The sequence below is a fragment of the Idiotropiscis lumnitzeri genome, chromosome 5 (genome assembly GCF_059441095.1).
Source record: "Idiotropiscis lumnitzeri isolate Australia: NSW breed Sydney's pygmy pipehorse chromosome 5, RoL_Ilum_1.0, whole genome shotgun sequence".
Classification (NCBI taxonomy): domain Eukaryota; kingdom Metazoa; phylum Chordata; class Actinopteri; order Syngnathiformes; family Syngnathidae; genus Idiotropiscis; species Idiotropiscis lumnitzeri.
The window spans coordinates 8,297,938-8,317,664 of NC_142395.1; the positions used below are offsets into that span (position 1 = coordinate 8,297,938).

The window sequence follows — 19,727 nt, forward strand, 5'->3', positions numbered from 1 at the left end:
AACTTAAACTACACTGAAAATTCAAGAACATATAGAATTGACATTTTTGTTTAGACAAGAAAGAACAAGTGGACTATTAAAAAAAAGTCGTTCATTTCCTTTTCCATTTAAAAACACTTTGCCAATAATCTTTTCGGTTACTCGTCCACATTTCTGGTCTTATACCTTTCATTTTTATTTACCTCAGTGCTGCAATGTAATCCAATAGCAATAAATTGTACTGCAAAACTTTAGAGGGAACCTTGGAGCTGAAAAAGAAAACTGTACAATTGATCCTGCTTTTATTTGGAAAATAAAAACCACCGCGTAAGCTCTGAGCCAAGCAGTAGCAGATCGCACCACTCAAATATCTTGGCCTGGTAGGAGAGCGCACAGTTCTCCCTTATTGTTTGCTGCTTTTGTGCTGAATTCATCTGTTTGTGTTTGGTTCAATTCCATCTTCACCATAGAGGGGAGCTGTTTGCCCTTTGATAATGGTGGCGCAGTAGTGGAAGTGTATATTTTGGATATTTCTAGAAAGCCATTTTGGGCAAATTTTTTTTCATAGCATTTATTGGAGCACTCCAGGTTCCATATGACCAATGCAAAATCCAAAATGTTGAAAACATTGTGACAGATATCCACATAGCATTTACATTGTTCACTAACCTACACTTTTATACTACATAAGGGCTCCGCTTCATTGTAGAAATGTGATGGAGAATGTGACACTGATCATGTTTCTTGTTCTTCCTGAGTGTCGAGTACAACTAACTGCGTGAGACAGTTAGCCAAGTGGTCATTGCATCTGCCTTATAGTTCTTTCTGGCTTTGAATCTTGGCTCCTTGGAGTTTGTATGTTCTCGCCGCGCCCCGATTAAACCATCTCTGTCCCACATTCCAAAAACACACATGTAAGGTTGATTGAAAACTAAATTATAGGCGTGAATGTGGTTGGTTGGTTGTACGTGCCGTGCGGTTAGCTGGCAACCAGTTCAGGGTGTTGTACCTCGCCAGTCACCCAAAAGCAGCCGGGATAGGCTGCATCTAACACATGTCCCGAAATGAGGAGAAGCAGGAAATCAAAAGGATGAATGGACAACGAACAACTAAGCTTCAATTGTGTGTCATTTCAAAGCATAATGTCTGCAAATTGCAGATGTGTTGTTGTTTTTGTCATTGTCGTCTGGCGCCACGCGCCTACCTGTAATGGTGTCCAACTTTTGTTTGACAATTGTTTCTTGTGGATATGTTTTTTTGTCAAATTGAGATTATGGATGTAATATTCCAATTTATGATTTATTCCTATTTGTTGGGTTTTTTTTGTCAGACATTACATATCGTAAGCGTCAAAACAATATTAATTTTACTTATTTTTTGTGCCTGCCAAAAATGTTTTTTTAATCACGTCTGCATAGATTCTAAGTATTCATAAATATGGGAGAGTCATCTGCAGTCATTGAATCAATGCAACTGGACTCTTCTTGTTTGTGAGTTTGTTTGCTCTTTTCTTGTTTTCCAAAAACAGTTAAAAAAAAAAAAATTATATAATTAGCCCAACGATATTTAATCTTACCAGAGACCACAACTTACACACTGTACATCCGACTTTAGGCATCTTGAAAAGAGAAAATATAAATGTAGGAGAAATTTAGGGCTTCATTCATGCACCATTTTTGATAACAAATATGTTGCAGTTTTCAAAAAGAATTTGGCATTCACATGGCATCGTTTGGAATGAATGTTTATTGCATTTTCGGTGATTCTGCAGTTGTATAGTATTATACAAAAATCCCTCTTAAAATGTCTTGGTGAATCAGGTCCGTAATCGAAGAGTCTTTAAATAACAGGTTACATGGTTCATATAAAGGCATGGCCTTGTTTTCACGCAGATTCGTTGCTGTACATACACTTTGCCACCTCTGGCTTTTCAATGTCCCCGAATAGCAAAAGCTATACATCACATGGATTGCAGACATTGTCTTAAAAAATTGATACACTGCATTTCTATTCTGCTATATAATAACAATGTAATCCACTAAGTTCCCTCTGAACAGCTTTCATGATGCTTTTCATGTTATTTACAAGAAATTCTAAACATTGAGTGAGAAGTTACACCACAAGCCATATACAATATCAAACGGACCACTTGCGTTGCATAATTCAGTTTTCTGCCCTACATGTACTGCTTTCTCTCCAAATGAGTCTTCCCGAGGACCTCGTCACTGAACTGATAGGTCAGTTTCTTCTTGATCTTTTTTACCTCTCCAGTTTTACCATAGTTGCGCAAAGCCCGCGCCATCTTTTGATAGGTCATTTTTTTGCGGTTGCCCTTTTGGATTCCCCAGCGGTGAGCGAGAGCCTCCTTGTGTTTGGATGAAAACTGGAACATTCCTTTGTCTCTGTCCACCCACCAGATACTGTCCTTCATATCGCCGTTCCGTAAAAGATCCAGCAGAAATTGATACAACCGAATTTTCTTCTTGTTGCCTTTGAAAAACATCAAAAAGTTGCACAATTACTAATCATGTATGTAATTATATATGACTTATATATTGTGTACCTACAAAAATGAGTGCATGGTGTAACTAAAAACAATACTTTGAGGTGCGGCGACTCAATTAATTAGCCCTCAATTGGTAGGCTTGTCACCCAACCAACAAGTCATAAAACATGCCAAATTAACATTAATTAGAAGTTAAGACCATCAACAAAAAGTAATTGCAATGACCTTTTCTCAAAATTGTTTTTAATATGTTTAACCTTTACTTTAAACTGCGTGGGTTGAGGCAGGCGTTTGTGACACTTTTGTCCAGAAGAACTTTGACTACTTGTCTGGTTGAGCACGTGAGAGCAGCGTGTGCCAACCTTTAACCACAAATAATTCACTTATAGGAATTACAATAAGCGACTACATAGCTTTATTGTACATTCTGCTCTCTAATGGAAGAGCAGTCATTTGCTCTGCTGTTCACTTTACATCATTGGCATTGAAAACTGAACAAAGATATATATACTTTTAATTACCTATTATTTTCTGACAAATAAATAAAATTGGATAGTTTCCCGTGGCATCGCTAAAATGGTCTCTCACAGCACAAAGAAATTCAGCATTGTGTACCAACAAATGCACTAGATAAATATGTGATTCATTAAAGTAAGAATTAAATGTAAAGTGGTTGAAAGATTATCCAACAATGTTGTGTAGTACAGTTTTCAACGAAACAAAAAGTAGTTTAATCGTTTAAAAAAAAAACATCATTCTGACAGTATTTCAGAATAAGCAAAGATTTTGAGAAATTCTGAAATATCCACTGAGATCTGCAAAATGTCATTCGCCCCAAGAGAGGGAGCAAAAATGTGATCCATTTCTCCCATCGCCGAAACACATATTCCCATTCCCACATTTTCAACAGAAGATCCTGGAGTTGTATTCTCGTCTTAAATTGTCTCCATACTTTTTTGATTGGGCTTTCTTACCCATTTCTCCAGGTGTGACGTAGGGGACTTGATCTCGAAGACTCTCCTCATCAGACACCTCCAAGGGGGGACTTTGACGTCCATGCTCTTCATCATCAGTGCTGTGCTGGGACACTTGTGTAGGATACAGAGTCCGTGGGAAGAATGTTACCTTCAAAACAGGTGACAAACTCCCTTTAGTTACCAATATAAGAATAAGTGTGATTCAATAATATTATGGCATAAAGGGATCTGTTAGTCAATATGTTCAAAAACATGAACTTTCTACATGTATTCGACCCATTTTTAGGTTTAAAAGATGAGCTGGACCTTGAGTGGCTTTCCCATTAATAACATTGATTCCTTAACTAAGCGAATGCAAATTTTTAAAATTGGAGAACCCAAATAGTGAAGTCAACACAGAAAAGGCCAAAGCCAAGATTTGCGTCCAATCTATTTATACAGCCTTAATCAACCGAAGAGTCCCAACGGGCTTCACCTATTCGCAGTTTACAAAGATCAACAACATCTCCTGGTCTGTGGGTTGAGGTTGGTTTTTGTTATTTTTGTAAGTATGACATTGAATATACTTCAGCAATCACAGAATGAAATGTCGGCTTGTTTTCTTACTTTATACAGTACGAGATTTACAAGAAGATATAAATTAAAATTCAAAATTGTGTCATATTGCTATAATCGTTATTCCCTAAATTTGACTGTCTCCTGTTCTATTTAGAAGAAATATTTATTGTAACATCACAAGTTTTAAGCATTCATAATTGAACACAAAGATTAAATTCGGGATTTCGTGGAAGGACAATTAAAGTGCCGAATGTCCTCTCAGAATGAAACAAACCCCAAAAAACGGTTTCATTCCATAGATTAGCAGTGATGACAAAAACATTTTGTTTTTGGAAAGTTTTGTTGAATATAAATGTTATGGTGCGGAAAATTTCCACTTGTTGGAAATACTGGGTAAGAATGAAATTTGTGCAAAATTGGGAATTTTAGGATTTATTCTTCGGGGCTTTTGTCTTTTAGCATTGGCCAACGATACAATTTACCAAAAGCGTTCTGTAACCAGCATTGATAAGGATGAATTTATTAAAAAAAAAAAAACACAACTCTCTTCATGAACTACTACATACATATATAAACATGAGATGAAAACACAGCACATTCTTAATCAAGCTTTTTTTTTTTTTCGGACTTACTGGTTGCTGTAACATATGAGAATGTGCGCCAAGGTTTGCATCCAGAAAATTTTCTGAATCGTAGCGCATGACCTCGTGTCGGATTAGACCGGGCGGGTGCAGAGTCTGCACACTTTGCAGTTCGGTGAAGTTGCTCTCTTGAAGGTTTTCAAACTCAATCGGGTATGCGTGACTGTGAGGGTGATAGTCCCAGTGATCTAATTAGAGACACACAATGAAACATGAGATTACCTGAGACTGAGTTATAACAATAACAAACTTTATTCCAACAAACAGGAAGATTTTTAGATGAATGAGGAATGTTTGAGAAAATATGAGAAAACAATATAATCTATTAGGCCTGGAAAGTATTCTTTTTAATTAGCGTAGCCATTTTCAAGTTAAGCCGACAATTAAAATATTATTTTTCTTTTCTTGGATTTTGATACTCAACCAGTTTAATGTAGATATTAAATATCCAAGGCAGCTATTAAAAAGAAAGAATACAAATATATTATCTGTGTGTTCATTGCATCAATACTGCCTTGTGTTAAATGTACGAGAATTGTATTTTTTCCACACCATGTTGAGGGCTTTGCATTTGCTGTTCACTTCACTATGTCCATTAAATCTGTTTTGGTGGAATATTCAAAACTATTGCTACCAAGAGAAAGCCAATAAAACCCCATGGGGCGAAATTTGTTCTATGTCTTGAGTTGCAGCAAACCAAAAAAAAGTAGCATCTGTTTCCTGTGCGCTTCAGCTGCACACACTGTATTCCCCTAAAGTACAACAACAACAAAAAATATCTATTTTACACCATGATTAATTTTCTAAAACTTTTCAAATATATATCTAAGTCGAATTGTCAGGTTATAATTTTAATTTCTAATTTATTTTGTAAAAATACGCGAGTTAATAAATTTGTTCAAAATCAAAAACATTGTTTAAAATTCAGCATAACGTTTATCTTGTTTCCTTTAAAAGATACAAGTAAAAGTTAGGAAACCCACAAGTAAGACTGACCTGCTTGCATCTCTGTATCCAGAACATAAGGACTATAATAATCTGGAATTTGATGTCTGTAGATCTCAGGATCATACATTTCTTCTGATGACTACAAAAACACATTCAAATATGAACATCATAAATGAAAGACAAAGTTGAAACATACATTAGAGAAAACAAAAAGTTCAACTGGAGTCAATAGATTTAAATGAATGTCTCTTGTATTAATCACACATTCACAAAATGTTTTTCAATATTTTTTGATATTTTTACTTAAATAAAATATGAATCAGGATTCTCTCTTTTTTTTTTTTTTGGGCAACAGCTATTCTGAAACTCAAGAACTTTTGGAGTTTCGTTTTCATGTCGTGTAGTATAAAGGGCTGTTAGAGTTGACATCCTGTACACAAATGAGTTAGAACTCGTGGTAATTCATCAAATATGAGATGAATACTCAATCCCGTGTCTCTTACAACATTTGCAGTTAAAAAAAACAAACAAAAAAAAAACGCAATGAGAACCGGTATACATTTTATTTGAACAATTTCTCCTGACCCTTTGGTGGAAAATTAAAAAGAAAAGATGTGATACTTACAGGTGCAATGAGGTAACTCTCCATTCTGTAGGGATGCAACATGGGGGCTTCTTCTCCAACGAGTGGGCTCAGACACCTTGCAGTCCAAAAGCTCTCACAACCTTTCAAAACTTTTGCAGCACCATTGCACAACGTTTCAAAATTTCCTCTCATTTAACGATAACCAAAACATGTCCCCCTGTCTCTCTTATTGTATCGTTTACTCTGGTGAGCTGAACCAGTCCAAGAGGCCTTCAACGGGATCAAATAGAAATAGAAAAGAAGCAAAGGCTCACTGTTTGCCGGCGAAGTGAAAAAGGAACTTTTAACTTCTGTAAATTGGTGTGGGTGGGAGCAACCGAGTGTGTCTACTGCATTCGGGGAGCCCGCGAAACTTCACATTTATCACCGGCTCTATATTGTCACCTCCCTTGGTGGCCAATCATCAGTGACCGTGTCTACTTAAACATCTCTCATTCACGGGTCACTTCATCATCTGGTTGTAAATTAAAACTTTTCTGTTTGACGCTTTAAATACATTTTGTGTAAAAGCGTACACAGAAATACTGCATAATCGCCATATTTGTATTGGTCATTTATCCACCTTTTATATATTTTTGTGCGTGGTCACCATGTTGACTGTCTCATTGCACCCGGCTATGATCTGGGCTGCAACATAGTAAATGTTGTGAACGTGTCCCGCACTGAATGTGTGCATTGCACAAGACTGGCTAAATGCATTCGATTATGTCACGTCTACAAAATTCGATAAACAGAATTAGACCACATTGAAACTTGAGCCAACAAATAAGAAACCAACAACCAAGCTACACTTAATTCCACAACGGAACCTCGTCCCATTCATTTAATTTCACTCCCCTACAATAGCTCGCAATCTAGAATTGCACCCATATAATCACATGCATACCCGCACATGACTGGAAGATAAGATGAAGCAACAGTATCAGTTTTGCAAGTTCTGATTATCACAAAGGAGATACAGGAGTTTCAGAAAATGCCAAAGGGGGATATAACCCCTGCTCGCTACCTCCTTTTAACAAAGAAACATGCATACCTTGGATTGTGAGGATGTTACCACAAAACACTGATAACCACTCTTTTTTTTTTAACCCATGGGCAATTAAAATAGAAGGTCTACATTCCTGTCCAATATTAGTTTTTTTATTGTCTGTTTTATTGTGTTATTGTCCTGTTCGCAATTGTTGTGCTGCAATAAATGTGGCGATATTCTTGCCGGGTTTCCCCATTAAATTTACGTAAAATTCCACAAGGATGTCTGCACGACATTAATTTGTGCGAATAAAAAAGAAAAAAAAAGTTTTCTGTATCAGTGGTGCAGTTTCTAAAAAAACAAGTTATTGATGTAGGTATTGTGACGAATATTATTCATGTCCCTGGCCTATCAATGATTTTTGAATCATCTCTCTCGAAATGACCCAAAATGATCTAAAGCCAGTCAAATTTGATAACAATATGAATTCAAAATGTTTGCCTTTCCATAGATTTTTAAAGTCGGGAAAATTATTGGTTTTATTTAAATATATTCCTACAATTCATTGAAAATGCAATATTATAAAACGTCTGACTCATCTAAGCGAGAGCATTCAAATAAATTCAATTTTGATCATATGAATAGAGAGCTGTAGTCTCCCATTCATGTATAAGGTCTTTTTTTTTTTCTTTTTGTGCCTGAACTTGCACACTTCCAGACACTCAGACTTTGGAAGCTTCCAATTCCACATGTATTTGGGAATGATTGCAACACTGCATGATTGACAGGTTGCATGGAAAGACTAAAGTGTACTGGAGCGCGAGCTTACTTAAAAAAAAAAAAAAAAAAAATGTCAGTTTGAAATAAATCCAATAAAATATTATTTTCAGAATGCTGTGCTTACAACTGAATGCATCTTTGGGAGGGCTGTTCACCAGGAAATAGAATCACACCTGGGAACGAGAGTGTTCAATAAACCTCTCATGCATGTTTTTGGAATGTGTGAGGAAAAACGGAGTACCCAGAGAAAAGCCACGCGGGCACAAGGAGAACATGCAAATTCCACACAGGAAGGCCAGAGCCGGGATTCAAACCCTGGACTTCTGCACTGTGAGGCGGATAGACTAACCACAGTCATCCACTTCGTCCCTGCACAAACTCCAGCGAGTAATTTCTGTTTTTGAATGTCAAACGAGACAGTCGTGTTTGCACTGGGTACCTTCCTGATTGTGATGCGAAATCGGGGTGCAGTGAAGATTGGTCAGGAAAACAGTACGTTCCATCCCACAAAGGCGCATAAAGGCACAAACGCCCCATTCCACCCAACTCCGCAGGCACGTAGTTGAGTAAAATACTAAAAGAAAGAAAACCGCACTCATGTGAACAGTTAGACTGCACTCGACTTGCACCCAGAATGAAAATAGAGCCCAAAGTGTCCTCTTTTGGGATCATAGTAAGGATCTGTTTTTATAAACGAACCATTGACTTAATTTTCAACTCAAACAGATCTGCAAAACAAAAAAAGTTTTAAAATATCAACTGAGTAATTAAAAAGAAGACTGACGACATCACCAATCGTCTATACTGAGTCATTTTGCACTTTGTGAGACATTTCAATGAGACACTTGGGCTTGTGCTTCTCTGAGGATCTTTGTCATTCTTTGGTGGCTGATCAAGCTCTTTTTTTGCATTGATGTTACTTTGTGATAGTAGTCAGTTCAATTTTCACCTGCGGAAATGATGTGATGTGATCTTTAGTAGATGCCCCCATGAAAAAAGAAGATAGAGGAGCGTCATCGAATGATCCCAAAATATTTCTACCTCCTCCCGCTTTGCTCCTCTGTCAATCTGAGATGAGCCACTGCATGTGAGAATATATTGTCTTCCATCAACTTGCGCCATGTGACATTGTGCGCATAAATCGATGTTTTTGTCATGTGAACGAATACCCAGAGCTGGGCAGTCCCTCCAGGGGGCAGAACGGTCAGGGCCTCGGCCCAGCCGGACGCCAATTTTTGGAGCTGGGGGTGACAAATTTTAAAAAAGGGTTTGATTAACAAAGGCCGGAGGTTGATTTTAGTCCGGTTCACGAATCGGCTCTCGTGAGTTCATGTATGAAGAGACGTGAGACAACAGTGTGTGTTCAAGCGTGTCACGAAAATCGCGCCTCCCACCTGCTACTGGGGCATACCATTACAATGGGGGCGTGTGGGGGCCGGAAAAGATTCAGAGACCGACAATTTTCATGAATGAGGCCGGAGGGTCGAGGCCGGAACGGTACAGAGATCGCGGCCGGAAGGCGGGGGCCTGACCGGCAAAAAAGGGTCATGTGTCCAGCTTTGCGAATTCTGAGGAAGGGTTGGATGGATCAAAAATATGTTGGCTACCTTTCAGCATTAATGGTCCCTTCACAAATGTGCAAGTTATCCACGACATGGGCACCAACACCCCCGATAGAATCACAGATGCTGACATTTGAACTTTGAAGCTATTTGAAATGCGGACTCATCAGACGATAGCATACTTTCCCCTTTGCGTCAGTCCATTTCAGATGAGGTCTGCCTTGATATATGGTTTTCGCATTTCATGGTAGATTTGGATCTAGCAACTAACATTTAACTAACAATGCTTTTCTGAAGTCATCCAGAGCCCATGTGGAAATATCCTAGACACAATGAAGTTTGTAACGTGCCCCACAGGGATTGAAGGTCATTGGCATTAAATGTTGGTTTTCAGCTTTGTCATTTTCATGCTCACATTTCTCCATATTGTCAAAATCTTTTGATATTACAGACCGAGGAGAATGAAATCCCCAAATTCCTTGCATTTATATCTTGAGAAATGATTTAAATCATTGGACCATTTGCTCACGCAGTTGTTCAGAGAGTGCTGAACCTCAGTTTAGACTTGCTTGTGAACCGTTTAGACCCAGCCATGACACTGACCTTTTCCAATGAACCAGTGGAATGTTCCAAACTGTTTTTTATCCATTCCACATCTTTACCACTCTTTTGTTTTCCCTGTCCCAGCTTATTGGTAATGTATTATAAAAATATACATTATATAGCTCGTTTTTGTAGGTCATTCCATTGAGTTGATAGGATTCAGGAAACATTTATTCTGTTTTCTATACATAATAATAATAATGCCTTTATTAGTCCCACAATGGGGAAATTCGAGATTCAAACCCAGGCCTCCTGGGGAGACTGGGTCCTGAACGCGGCGCCTTAGACCACTCAGCCATCCTGGCAGCCACGAGATTCGAACCCAGGCCTCCTGGGGAGACTGGGTCCGGAACGCGGCGCCTTAGACCACTCGGCCATCCTGGCAGCCATACATCATACACAACGCCAAATGTTCATTGGAATTGGGGTTTATAAAGTTTATCCTGAATTACCACCTTCATGGCTATCAAGTATGATTATACTGGCTGCAAGGATTTTTTTTTTCAGTTTGCAGGCATTGTGATTAGATCTTTACCAATCCAATGCCATACCTGCTGTCAAGTACAATGCACACGGGTATTCATCTGTGAAGAGCTCCAAAGTGTAACAGGCAAGTGAGTATGATGTCCGCATGATTCAGTGATATACTGCAGTCAGGTTAAGACCCCAGTTAGGCCAACAAACATCATCCTGATGGAAGTTTATGACTGCGTAAGCATAAAGCTTCATATATAATAATTGGTGTGGAAGACACCGGGATGGCGTGGTTACATGTGGCCTGTGTTTGTGAGGCCTCTCAGTTGTACTGACAACTTCTCAGAAATGATGTCTGCAATGTTTACAGCTGACTTTTAACGGGTCCAAGGTACATCATTGCAATAATCACACTCTTGTCAGCATCTTGGCATGACTCAACTGTCAGCTGAAATGCTTATTTTTGGCATGTGCTCACTTGTACAATTTTAAACAAATTTTAAAGGAAACTTTATATATTCAGATATTTAGTATATAATTTCTAAGTATCTGTGTCTTGGCCGCAGAGACAACACTTAATATTTTTTTTTTTTTGCAATCAAGCTTGGTATATATTACTGTTTAATCTGCTTAAATATTAATGTGAATAAAGCAGTATTTTTTTTTATCTCGTCATGGCATTGTGCCATATGATAGTGGAAGTTATTGTTCTTCATTCATGACCAACTAAAATTCATGATGAAAAGTGGAGTACAAAAATGTTTGTGAAGTAATAATGATTCATTTAAAGGTGGTTAACTGGAGTGCTTTGATTGGACTGTTTTATTTGTCAGCAGCTATAAGTTGTTTTCTTTTTGTGTAAAATGAGAAATTACTAAGTATGCGTCAAAACAGATGAAAAGACATTCATAAATAACTTGAGTGTATGCCACATAAGGGCATGAAATAATGGGCTCAATATACCAGCAAACTCATGGAAGATTTCTGTTGACGCGCCAGATGTGACTCATCATGGCTTCTGACATACTTTGCAGCACAAAACTGTCGACAAGACTGTAAAGAAAAAACTGAAAACTGTCAATTGACGTGAGAACTTTTAGTTTATAGAATGGGCGTCATTATATAAAGCATACAGGTTGAATTTTGAGTGTGATACACAATTACAACACGATCATTTTGGGCAAATATTTTTTTAATCCGTAATGCTTTACAAGGTACATGTTAAACACATGCATTAAGATATTTGAAAAAAAAAATCACTGAAAGCAGAAAAAAAACACAACAAATGGCTCAATATTGTAACAGTATACGTTCATAACAGAAACTTAATAAATACAAATACATGAAACTCAATGTAAAGTGCAATTCTAGCCGTAACGAAAATGAAATGTTTCTATATCTCATATCTTCTATGTGAATTGTACAGAATAAAACGCACAACAACACAGGCTTAAAAGCAAAATGAGGAAGTGGAAACTTTTCTTTCGGATTCGATTCTGTAAATGTTGAGTCAATGAATCCATGTACATGCCGCAGTCTTAGGATGAGCCTGACTTTCATCAAATTTGGTCTTTTTCTCTATTGCAGAAGGGAGCTTGAAAAAAAACACAAAATAAAACACATTAGAGCAAAGTTTTAACAGAGTGCATGTTTTGTAACAATAGAATAAGAAAAGAAATCACTCATCCAACAGTGCTTCATTCCTTCACAATAAATATTTTCCCCTTTCTTTACATTTTGAATTAATCGTTCAGGGTCTGAAGATTTGCACCTCAGGTCAAAACGGATATGCTCAAGGAATGTGTTCATCATCCAAGGTTGGTGACACTTCAGCTTCTTCTTTGACCTAAACTCCAACATGAAATTTGTCATTCAAAGTTTGCATAATGGATTCCATTTTTTTTTTTCAAGCACACTGTAAGTTACACTCTGACATAATTGCAACTTGGTAGCGGGAGCATGTGACAAAGCATGATTTTCTGGTTTGTTCTCTAAAAAGTGTACTTCTCTGTTTTCTGTCCAAACAAAGTGAGAAGATTAATCTCACTGATTGTTGCAACATTCAAACAGATACAGTACTTTGTGTTACCCATTGTGGGTTTTGTTCGACCAATGTGGAGGTGTTAATGTTATCGCTCGCTGAGTATGCACTTGATTAAAATGATAATATGCAGCGAGAAGCACAGTGCAGATATCATATTTGGTCAGTCACAGCGAATGACATTTAAAGTAACACTATCCATCGACGCAGACCCGTCACCACGGGCGGATCATAACGGGCCATGCCCGCCCACCAAGATGCTTGTGCCTCGACATTTCAGGCACAAATTTCTAAAAATAAGCTCTTAAATTGTGATTGTTTTATTTTATCATATTATTTTTGTGTTGGGATATACTAATGTTGCGGCTTGGGGCAGGAGTCTAAAACTCAACATAAGGATAAAAATGTTTTACGTCGCTTAATATGTTAGAAAACTGCAATCGCTCGTCATGAAAATGTATGTGGGCATCTCTTCTTCGACCCACATCAATCTCTGAAAATATAACGATCATGCCACTATTTTGCATTTTACGGACAAAGGGCTTCTCTCATACATTCTACAGTTTTGAACATTTTAGAGTCGAACATGTTTGGGGCCGCGTTGTACCTGCCTGGGCTTGCCAGCGCATGAAGCAGCCTCCGCAGATGTGCGTAGTGGACCTCATGGTATTTCATTCATAATATGACACCACCGTGAGAGATATCCTCTGAATCATTGTAGAAATCAATTGAACAAATTATATTCATTATCATCTCGATGGGAGTACAGGGGGGCTAGTTGGCACACAAGGACTTCAGATCATGAGGTCCAATGCAATTCTCTAATATCCCAAGTCACGCACACGGACGGCTACATCATCCGTTTCCAAGCCAATGTCATGCAGAAACTCCAGCAAGTCTGATTTCTGTTCACGCATGTCAAGCATACTTGTCACGCTCAAAGTACCTCTTATATTTTGACGCAAATTAGGGATGCAGACAGGATTGGCATAGAAAACACAACATTCCATCCCACAATGGTGCACAGAGACACAAAAGCCCTGTTACATCCAATTCTACCGACACAAAATAGCAAAAGAAAAAAAAAATCCACTCATGTGTACAGTTGGACTGTGCTTTGCGCTAGACTTAAACTATTTTTATAAATTTCAGATGCCTGGATTTTATGGCCGTGGCTAAAAGAGGGCCTAGGTACGCATTCAGGTTTTCTGGCATGAGTTGTATTTCCCCCACCGTATACTGTAATATATCCAGTATATAGTAGGCCGGGTACATCCTGAACCAGTTCCCAGCCAATCGCAGGGCACACATAGACGAACAACAAACCGCTCACACTCATACCTAGGGGAATATAGTGTGTCCAATCAACCTGCCATCCATGTTTTCGGAATGTGGGAGGAAACAGCAGTACCAGGAATCGAACCCACAACCTCCGCACTGGGAGGCCATCGTGCTAACCAGTTGTCCACCGTGCCGCCCTTACTGTAATATAATATAATGTAATATAATGTAATGTAATGTAATGTAATGTCATGTAATGTGATATGATATGATATGATATGATATGATATAATATAATATAATATAATATAATATAATATAATATAATGTAATGCAATGCAATGCAATGTAATGTAATGTAATGTAATATAATATAATATAATATAATATAATATAATATAATATAATATAATATAATATAATATAATATAATATAATATAATATAATATGATATGATATGATATGATATGATATGATATGATATGATATAATATGATATAATATAATATAATATAATATAATATAATATAATATAATATAATATAATATAATATAATATAATATAATATAATATAATGAGCCACCACAGTAGTTAGCTAGCATGCAATGCTGACAACCCAAAAAACTCATATCCCCTGAAGTGTTATGTGTTTTGTATTATTCAGGCTACAGAGTTTCTGTCATGTGTACCCAATCGCTTACTCGCCCACGAGCTTGCCTGGTTAAGTGGACCCACATGCAACACAAAACCAAGTGAGGCAGTGACGTGCTGGATGACGATGACGCCGGTCCACAGTTATTGGGATAGCCTGTTAGCTTGCTGGGCCGCCTGCCCGTGGACCAGGGACCCAATAGAAAACTAACTGTTAAGCAGAACATTATACAGTTTGTTGGAACACTTACTGTACAAACTATTTACACTGGGTAAGAGTCGTGTGGGCCGTGTTTTCAGCGCATTCAGTGGATACAATCACAGAATCTGATACCTGGGAGGAGTTTTCTTTTTTTCACAATTTTGGAGTCTCATGTTAAAGACTTTGACCTGATTTTTTTTTTTTACATTCAAATGTGAAAGGCTTCTTAACACAATTCTCTTTGATGTGTCAATTTTAAAGGACAGTTTTAGAAAGATTTATTTTTCGATCATAGGACAGAGCGCACTCGGAATTTGATGTTGAATGCCAATATGAGCTCAATCTCAAATCATTTGAGTTTAATCCTGTCAATAAGATTTATAGGTCCCACTTGAACAAATATCGTATCTTAGTGAAGCCGTGGTGATAGACGGCAACTCACATCTCGGTTAAGTGTTGAAATCTAGTCATGATGAGCAGCTGACGTGTCGAATGACAATTGAGCAAGACCAACTGAAACTCCGTGTCAAAAACCTTCAACAAGCATTTGTCATACAAACATTTAATTTCCATCACTTAAAAGTATTTGTTTTTTTAGGCCTCTTATGCAGTAATGGCGCTAAAGTATCAATGTAATGGTCAACTGACCGCAAAATTGCAAAACCCATGTAGCTGACATCAACAGTTTTTATCACGGAAATTCAGAGTCTCCCATGTTGGAGTTTCAGAAGCCTCACAGCACAGGATCACGAGATTGTGCCCACGCAGGTTTGCAAAGGGGAATGACACGCATGACCACTGATTGTGGAAAACAGGATACAGGCAACGTCGCAACAGGAAGTGTTGCGCTCCTCCTCTGCAGAACATCAGTTTAGCCCGACTGAGAGCTGGTTGATGTCCAAACTCTGAAAATCCTGTGGTAGTGCACATATTTCGTAATCACCTTCGCTCAACATTTTTACTTGAGAAATGCAGTTTAAAAAAAAAACACAAAAAAAAAACACTTTGTCTGTTGAAATCATATAAACACCCGCGTTTAGATTTTTATAAAACATTTGAATACTTTTGTCACTGTTCCTTGTCACACTACATCTTTCATTTTAGAATGGTTTGATAACAATTTTAAAAGATTCGGTTTGATTTGGGCTGACAGTGCACTTCTAAGGCAACCAAGCTTTTCCTGTTAAATTGAACACTGAATTCTACACATGGACTAAAGTAATCTACTTGAAATTGCCACTCATATTATCTTAAACCAGGTGGTAATAGTCATTAAAAGTATAATATTATGCGAATGAAACAAGAACAAAAAGCAAAAATGAAAAAAATAGAGTTAGGTTAAACACTCCTAAAGCGACCACATTGTGATATTTGATGGTGGACTAAAGTAATACTAAAAGATCAGCGTGATCCTCCAAGGTAATGCCCACAATCTTTCAAAAAGAACAAAAGTTATTTGGTCTTACCAGTTTGTTGAAAATCATCCAGTGGGCAGCAGATACGTTCCCGCAAAAGTCACTTCGTTTAGGACTGGAAGCAAATTGCCAAAGGTGGTTGAAAAATGCAGCTTACTATATATCTCTGAATTAGCAGGGGAACTAAAAACTTCCTTAATTCTGCCAATTTAAGTTGAGTACCATAAGGCTTCTTCTCCTATTTCTTCTTCTTCCTTATTAAAACAAGAAGGTGACAAACTTCCTACAGAACATGTTGTTTCAGGCAGACAGTACACAGTGAACTTCACAATTACAGGTTAACTTTAATACACAAAAGTGTAGTAAAAGTCAAATTCAGGTGAACTTTGGGGGTGAATAAAATATTTTTTTTTTTCGTGAAACAGTTTTATGATATGCTACTGTACCTCTTTTCCAGTTCATGACAAAACTAACAATGAATGACACTGAAAAAAGAAAATCAGAATTAGGCATAACTTCCAAATGAACCAGCAAGTTGCAGTGCCATTGAAAATAGTATCTAGTTCTAATATGATTCTTTTTACACATAAAAAAAAGTCATAGAATCTGTACTGTATTTTATTTCTGTGGGTGGACAGGGCACAAAGAAGACCGTTGTTCTTGACTGACACTCAGCAGAGGTTTCCGTGGCCATTATTTGTTTCACAATGACATGGAACAGTTGCCTGACATGCGTGCTAGGGGACATCCAGCTCTCTCACTTCTTATTCCTGATTCCTCATTTTCTCTGGACTCCTCGACAAGGCCGGGGATATTATTAGACAAGTGTGAATCACAAGGCGCATGGACAAACAATCACTCCTGCGCACAACACAAAAAGAGATGAACCAAAGACTGCTTGTTGAAGCAAGCATAGATTGCTGTTCAAAAAGTTTTTCAATTTATTTAAACACAGTTCCCTGTTAACTGGATGCTCACATTGCAACAACTTTAAAAAATGCACATTCAGAAATGTATACCATATAAGGCTTTGGGCCCCTATCCCGCTCAACAACCAAGTTCCTCTTTTTTCTTGTTGCTTAAAGCCAGACAATGATGATTCAGTGCGGATATTAATCATGTTTTTTTTTCTTTTTTTCTGTTGAGTTTATCTCCATATCTGCCCCAAACCAAGTTTGGAGCAAATACCTATTTTTAAAATAAGAAAAACAATGTTAAGGACATCAAGTAAACATCAACAACTGTGCAATTAAAGTGACTTGTAACAAGGATATTATTTTCAGTTTTGTTATATTATATTATAATTTTATACAGCATCCGTGATGACAAAATGACACTTAGTTGCACCCTATGCGTTACAAAGTTTCCAATACTTTTTTTTAATGAATATATTTTAATGCTACTGTATATGTGATGTCTTGTCTGCTCTCAGTGTAGTGAATTGCTTCTGCATACACCACCTGGTGGCCAGACACACTGAGACATAAATTACCCACGGCAGCAGGGACCTTGTACATATTTACCAAATGAAGTCAAACTTTTCTCCATAATGATCTGCTATGTTGACTCATTTGTGGTGCGAATGACCAGGCCAAATTACATGCGCACTTGCTCACAAGGACAATTATTTCTATTAGTAATTCATAGTTAATCGGGTATCAGGTATGTGCTGCTGGCAAAAAAAAAAACATTCTAATAAGAAACCAGCTGAAGTTTCATAGTTATGATTTTTCAAATACAATGACAACATATATTTTCTCCTCATGAATAAATCAAAACAAAACATCTTATATAAAATATGTTGATAGCATCACAGCATCATTGACCAGACACAATATTTGCCTCGAATCCACATTTAGGGAAAATATTTTTAAATAATATGTGTAATTGTAAATACTTAATTTTATCATGCAATATGTGAATATGATTCAGAAACAATTGTGGATTATTTTTGGAAAAACATTTCAAACATAATCTGAACCTGTCTTGTTGTGATGAGAACAGACGTCAACAGTAATGGACACCTGATCCATCCATCCATTCATTTTCTAAGCCGCTTCTCGTCACTAGGGTCGCGGGTGTGCTGGAGCTTACCCCAGCTGTCTTTGGGCAAAAAGCGGGGTACACCCTGAACTGGTTGCCTGACAATCGCAACTACAAACAACCACACACGCTCACACTCATACTTAGGGGCAATTTAGAGTGTCCATTCAACCTGCCATGCATGTTTTTGGAATGTGGGAGGAAACCGGAGTACCCAGAGAAAACCCACGCTGGGACGAGGAGAACATGCAAACTCCACACAGGAAGGCCGGAACTAAATTAACATTATCTAATTAAAAAATAAAACCCTTGAGAGGAATAAGTGCACAGTATGGTAGTGTGACGGTATGTCGAGAGGAAGTGACATGAACCACAAACAGACACTCAACCAAATTATCTGTCAAATAAGCCTACAGGGTTCCCAAAGTCTATCAACATTGATAATTCTCACTCAAATTATCAAAAAAATTATTCAATATGTAAAATATTAAAGGACATACAAAAAAATTCTCACAATTTCAAAATAAGAAACAATCCAATATTGTAGTACACTTTGCACATCCTTTTATAAATCTTGCTGAAATTAGCCTATTTGAGGAAGCACATGGGTTTCATGAAAATGGAACGTGTTCACCCCACCTCATATACCGCAGGACCAAAAAGGAATAAGGAATTTTAACTATGCTGACTAGTAGCAGAGTCAGGAGGTTGCTTTTAGTTGAGACATTTAAAACTATAAGAGTCATCTTGACCTTTTTTTTTTGCCATCCGCTATGCCCTCCATCGTTTATCTAAAAATGAGGAGCTGCAAGCCGCTACACTCGGCAGAAGGGTCTGCCTCATTTCTGGAAGTCCAGTGCTCCGAATTTTTCAACGATCATCCATCCGTTTTCTGCAACGCATATCCTCACTAGGATTGTGTGTGGGAATTCTGGATTTTTCAAAAGTCCAACTTTGAAATTTCACCAAGGCAACATGTGCTGCTCGCTATGCGACAAAGACAATCTCAAAGCGGACACCTACTCAGCGCAAGCTGCACCACGAGGGGAACATTTTTCAAAGCTGACCTCGGTGGACTTGTCGAGCACCTGTTTAGCCAAAATTGACGGCCCCTCGCAACGCGACAAAATTAGAGTTTGCCCATCTCCCCTTGTGGTCTGAATGTGTAGCAACGGAGCCACACACAAATCTCTAGATACGCATTTGCAAATCACCACACGCATTTGTGATTCGTCCACGGTTGGACTGTAGCAAAAGTCACACGTATGAACGCAGCCAATAAAGAGGACCAGTGCTTACAGATCGCACGCTCATGGATTTCTGTTCGCATTTAAGCATGTGTTTGCGCGTACAAATTAATGTACACATTTGCAGATTTTTGTCACACATTTGTGACTTCAATTACGCATTTGTAGATTCTCTGTACCCGTTTGTGGCTGTTGTTACAG

At 37.8% G+C, this 19,727-nt stretch overlaps 1 protein-coding gene across 1 annotated transcript; it reads right to left on the reverse strand.

Moving 5' to 3' along the window:
* Nucleotides 1-1,707: 1,707 nt before the first annotated feature.
* On the reverse strand, nt 1,708-6,608 carry spi1b (Spi-1 proto-oncogene b). Its single transcript, XM_088297242.1, has 5 exons — nt 6,235-6,608; nt 5,658-5,748; nt 4,653-4,849; nt 3,460-3,610; nt 1,708-2,469 (listed from the first exon to the last, which is right to left on the reverse strand). Exons 1-5 carry the CDS (start codon nt 6,385-6,387, stop codon nt 2,156-2,158), a joined length of 906 nt encoding a protein of 301 aa, XP_088153368.1. The 5' UTR covers nt 6,388-6,608; the 3' UTR covers nt 1,708-2,155.
* Nucleotides 6,609-19,727: the final 13,119 nt, after the last annotated feature.

Excerpts from the sequence above, each read along its gene's own strand:
- spi1b (XM_088297242.1), bottom strand. The coding sequence starts at position 6,387 with ATGAGAGGAAATTTTGAAACGTTGTGCAATGGTGCTGCAAAAGTTTTG. Across the intron at positions 5,749-6,234 it reads AGAGTTACCTCATTGCACCT|TCATCAGAAGAAATGTATGA; the intron begins GTAAGTATCACA and ends GTGTTTTTGTAG. Across the intron at positions 3,611-4,652 it reads CTCATATGTTACAGCAACCA|GTAACATTCTTCCCACGGAC; the intron begins GTAAGTCCGAAA and ends CCTGTTTTGAAG.